At 45.9% G+C, this 4,738-nt stretch overlaps 1 protein-coding gene across 1 annotated transcript in view; it reads left to right on the forward strand.

The window, feature by feature from the left end:
- The first annotated feature begins 1,395 nt into the window (after window positions 1–1,395).
- Syf2 (SYF2 pre-mRNA splicing factor) overlaps window positions 1,396–4,738 on the forward strand; it is an 8,342-nt gene continuing 4,999 nt past the window's right edge. Inside the window, exons 1-2 of the mRNA XM_023722552.1 lie at window positions 1,396–1,426; window positions 1,661–1,784. Coding sequence (XP_023578320.1) covers window positions 1,400–1,426; window positions 1,661–1,784 — 151 coding nt within the window. The 5' untranslated portion in view covers window positions 1,396–1,399. The remainder of the gene's footprint in view (window positions 1,427–1,660; window positions 1,785–4,738) is intronic.

Below are 4,738 nucleotides of genomic sequence, written 5' to 3' on the forward strand. Positions count from 1 at the left end.
TGACTCATCCACATGGCTGCACTGATGAGGGTTCTGCAATCTGAGGTACAGGATCTCAGGACAAATCCTGAGGGCATTTCACTGACCTTCTCAGACCAAAAGGCTACAACTCTTGTTGCATAGGTCCTGCTTTACCTTGGTCTTAACCATCCAGTAGAAAAGTATGAAGTCGAAATATAAGAAATAAAGCCATGCTGTTGGGTTGAGCTGTGGGGGACTCAGGTCAATAATTTCTGACATTGCCAGTTAAATATAAGACCCAATGCTATTATGGGCTACTGGGCTCTTTTAGAATATTTTGCTGAGTTTACACACCTATAATATTCAATAACGGAACTTAGAAAAAATGGGGTATACCGATGAATGTCCATTTTGTATCTGTGTATTCAAAGCGGTTGGGATGGATGTGGGTTGCATTCTCTTAGTGGGTGGAGTGATTTGTTCTAATGGTGTTTGTGGATGGGGTCACGGGTCCGCATCTTGTACAGCAATTGGCCACTGAGAGGAATGTATGCAGTGTGTTATTTTTTGGAACTGTCCTTCCGATGTGATTTGAAACTGTCTCATTGCTATCTGTTTGTCGATAAAACTTTGAAAAAATAAAAAATAAAAAAAAATGTAAATGTACAATATGTTGGACATATACTCCTAGAGATGTGCCTGTTAAATTGTAGTCATTGACTGTAGTCCCTGTCAAGGTAGCAGCACGTGATCTGAACAAGGAGAATTTTCGTTGCTGCCATGGGTAGTTCATTATAAGTTTATTATAAAAAAAAAATCCTTACATTTATTTGCTACAGGGTCTCGCTACACAGCTCAGTTTCGTAGTGATCCTCCTGTCTTAGCTTCCCCAGCCCTGGGATTACAGGCGTGTGCCATCACGCCCAGTTCCAGTGCCAAAACGCTGCGGGCCTGGGGATTGAATGTGGGATCTTGCACTTGCCAGGCGGATGCAGGTGCTTGTGTCTCTGAGCTATCTCCCCAGTCCCTTAAAATCTGGACTTGCCTTGCAGTTTAGACTGGCATTAAGGTCACTGTGTAGCCCACGCTCGATACTCCCGCCTCAGCCTCCCGAGTGCCGGAATTAGAAGTGTGTGCCACCACATCCAGCGCTTTTTATTTTTTGAGACAGCCAATTTAATTGCTAAATGGCCCAGGCTATTCCATTATCTCCTGAGCGCTTTCCACTCCGATTCGCCCCAACTCGCTCCTCCCAGGCCTTTCTTCATAATCTTCTGCGCCTGCGCGCAACCCGATCTCATTGCTAAAGGTGCCGCTATTGGTCCTAAATTTCTGCGGCAAGCCAGGAAGGGGCGGTGCTTTCACGGCTCATTTGCATACTTGGCTTGGTCGCCGGAAGGAAATGATCATTGTTGCCGGAAGTAGGGAGGGGGGTGTAATGGCGGATGCGACTAAACTCGAGACGGTGAGTGCCCATCGGCCTGCCTCGGAGTTTTTATAGGTTAGAATTCTGGGGAGTGATGGGACCGATAGATGGAGGCGAGAGGCTGGATGGGCGTCCAAGAAAGCGCAGACAGCGGGGGGCCGCGTTGGCGGTGGCAGACCACAGCCCCGACTGTCGGAGCCCGCTGGGACTCGGCCTGGGTAGCCCTACCGGGAGAAGTCGAGCCCCACCTCAAGCCGGTCATTTTTGTTGCAGGCTCCGGTGGACATCGCAGAGGAGGGGTCCTGCACGTCGGCGGAGGAACTGGCGGCTCAGAAGCGCGAACAGAGACTTCGAAAATTCCGAGAGCTGCATCTGAAGCGGGTGAGTCGCCCCGGAGGCCAGCTCAGACCTGTCACCGTCTCCGGGCTTGTACCTCGTTCCGTGTGTACCAGGGACGAGGAAGGTGCACCCAGAAGACCAAAAGGCCGCAGAGCTGGGTCATCCCCTGAAATGAAAGCTCTGTTTATTCTCACCCTGGCCGCACATCGAGACAACTTTGAGAACTTCTGAAAATCTGTTTTCTTCACCATCCCTTAGTCTGATTTAGTTCATCTGGACTAGATTTGAGCATCCAGTACGAACAGCCTTTCTGCTCTATGATTGCAACAAACTTCATTTTCTGTAGGGAGATAGGTAGAACCAGAAGTTGGAAGAAAACTTAAGAAGTGTCACAGGTGAGCACAAAGCCGGGCATGGTGGTGCCCACCTGTGATCCCACCACTCCGGAGGCTGAGGCAGGAGGAGTCCCTTGAGCTCTAGGCCAGTCTGGGCTACAAAATGAGTTCAAGGCCAGCCTGGATTACATGGGGAGAGCCTGTCAAATACCACCCCCACCCCATGCTCACCCCAAATACTGAGCACACTTCTAAAAGTGTACAGGTATGGGGGTCTAGCCGGTGGGTGGAAGATCAGATGTTTAAAATTAAGGCCTCTGTTCTGAACTACAGGTTACATGATGTAGACTGAAATTATACTGTGGTAAAAGCAGTGTTGGAGGTAGGAATAGAATGCTCTGGGAGTGCAGCCCACTGTTTTGTGTGCTGGAGGGAGTGTCTCACCTAACCTATTGTATTCTTTGAAATTGAGTAATTACCAAATAAAGGAGTTGGAGATGCCAGAGCAGAGGCAACAAACACTAAGGAAGAGACAAGTATTTGGATACCTTTTTTAAAAAATATTTTATTTATTTATTTACTTGGTACAGGGTCTTGCTGCACAGCTCAGACTCATAGTGATCTTTCTGTCTCAGCCTTCCCAGCGCTGGGATTACAGGTGTGTGCCACCACACCTGGTTTCAGTGGCTGGCACAGCAAGGGCTGGCATGGCATGTGGTCCTGGGGATCGAACCTAGGTCCTTGTGCTTGCCAGATCGGCGCTTAGTCTGCGGAGCTATCTCCCCAGCCCAGCTGGATACATTTGGAAATAAGAGGAAAGCTGCCCATTTCAGTTTGGAATGCTTTGACTTGAGAGCTTGGACATGCTTTTGCAAACCCCCAACATCACTCCAAATATTGTAGTGAGACAAAACCAAGATTATTTAAATCATAGAAATGACCATAATCTTTTTTTTCTTCTGGGCACCATTAACCTACCAATTCCAGCCTTCAGTCTTACCGTCTATGTAGAAATTTAAGCTGGTTATAGAATGCCTTTGTTTTCTGACAATGGCTAATTCAAACACTTGAATCTTACCATGACTCACCTGATTAAACCCAGATTCTGTAATTAGCTCCATCTAATACTCACTGAGATGTTCCCCATTTCTGTTCTCCTTCAATGCAGTGAGCCCAACTTTGACCATAGACTGAATGGCATTGCGTTGCCAGAGCCAAGAGTATGTGAGGGGTGGCAGATGGCTCTTTCTCTGTCTACAAAAAAGTTATGAACAGTTAAACAACTGTGCTTAAATATTTACTTACTAGAGGGATTGTGGAAAGAACATGCCCGGAAATTAGGAAGCTGACTTCCTGGGCTGCCACCAGCCTGTGACCTAAGAAAGATCTAACTTAAGTTATACTACTTTTTTGGTGTGGGAAATTGAACTCAGGACCTATTGCTTGCCAGGCAGGTGCTGCATCAGTGAGCTATAGCTCTGGCCTCAAGTAATTCTTAATTTACTCAGTATGTTGTATGCAATTAAGGTTGTTTGAAAATAGGCTCTTTGTTAGTACTTCAAGGGCTGGGGAGATAGCTCAGTGGAGTAAGCACTTTCCTGGCAAGTGCAAGGTCCTGAGTTCAATCCCTGGTACTGCAAAAAAAGAAAAAGAAAAAAGTACTTCAAATGGGAAAGTTCCTTTCATTTCTCACAGTGTCAAAATATTTAAAAAGGGGGCAGCCTAGGAAATTCTTAGAGGTATGAGTTATTAAGATAGGCATTAAAACATTCAATCCCAAATTGATGCTTTTTCTTTAAAGTTAATCAGAATTTATTTTATTTTATTATTTTTTTTTCCTGAATCGGGGATTGAACTCAGACCCTTGCGCTTGCCAGGGAAGTGCTTATTCTACTGAGCCATCTTCCCAGCCCCAGTTAATCAGAATTTAAAAGTAGAATATCTTTCAGTGCCACAGTTGTATGGCTCCCCCACTTTGCAAAATCTTGTTCTGATCCAACCCAAGGGATCATACAAACAGGCCAAAATTGATACTAACTCCTAGGGCTCCGAACAGCAAGCCGGTGCAGTGCCTGTTTCTTGATTGTAAAAAGTGCGGACCTTATCAGGCTGCTGCCCCCTTGTTTAAGTTCACCTGGTAGCTCTTCGTTGCCTTTAGGATAAAATGGGCTCCTCTTGTTAGTGTGTTCCACTTGCCTGTCCTGGAAAAGAGCAAGCTCTATCTGGATTGCTTTTCATATTGCATCTAAAAAACTTTTTTTTTTTTTTTTTTTTTTTGTATTTAGGACAGGTTCTGCAAGGTCTATAGGGTCTCACTACGTAGATCAGACTTTAGTAATTCCTTGTTTTCAGCCTCCCAAGCGCTGGCATTACAGGCTTGCGCCACCATGCCCAGTCTCAATCACCCTGTCAGTGCGCCCCGGGGGCACCATCAGCATCGGCACTGGCACCGGCACTGTGGGGACTGAACCCCGGCCACTGCACTCTGCCTAAGCAGGTGCTGAGTCCACTGAGCTATCTGGTAAAAAACTATTTTATGATTTTTTATTTTTTTCTTACTTGTTCTTTGTTGTGTGCTTTTAGAATGAAGCTCGTAAATTAAATCACCAGGAGGTTGTGGAAGAAGATAAAAGACTTAAGTTACCTGCAAATTGGGAAGCCAAAAAAGCTCGTTTGG

The sequence above is a fragment of the Octodon degus genome, unplaced genomic scaffold (assembly GCF_000260255.1).
Source record: "Octodon degus isolate 3935 unplaced genomic scaffold, OctDeg1.0 scaffold00092, whole genome shotgun sequence".
In the NCBI taxonomy this organism is placed as follows: Eukaryota; Metazoa; Chordata; class Mammalia; order Rodentia; family Octodontidae; genus Octodon; species Octodon degus.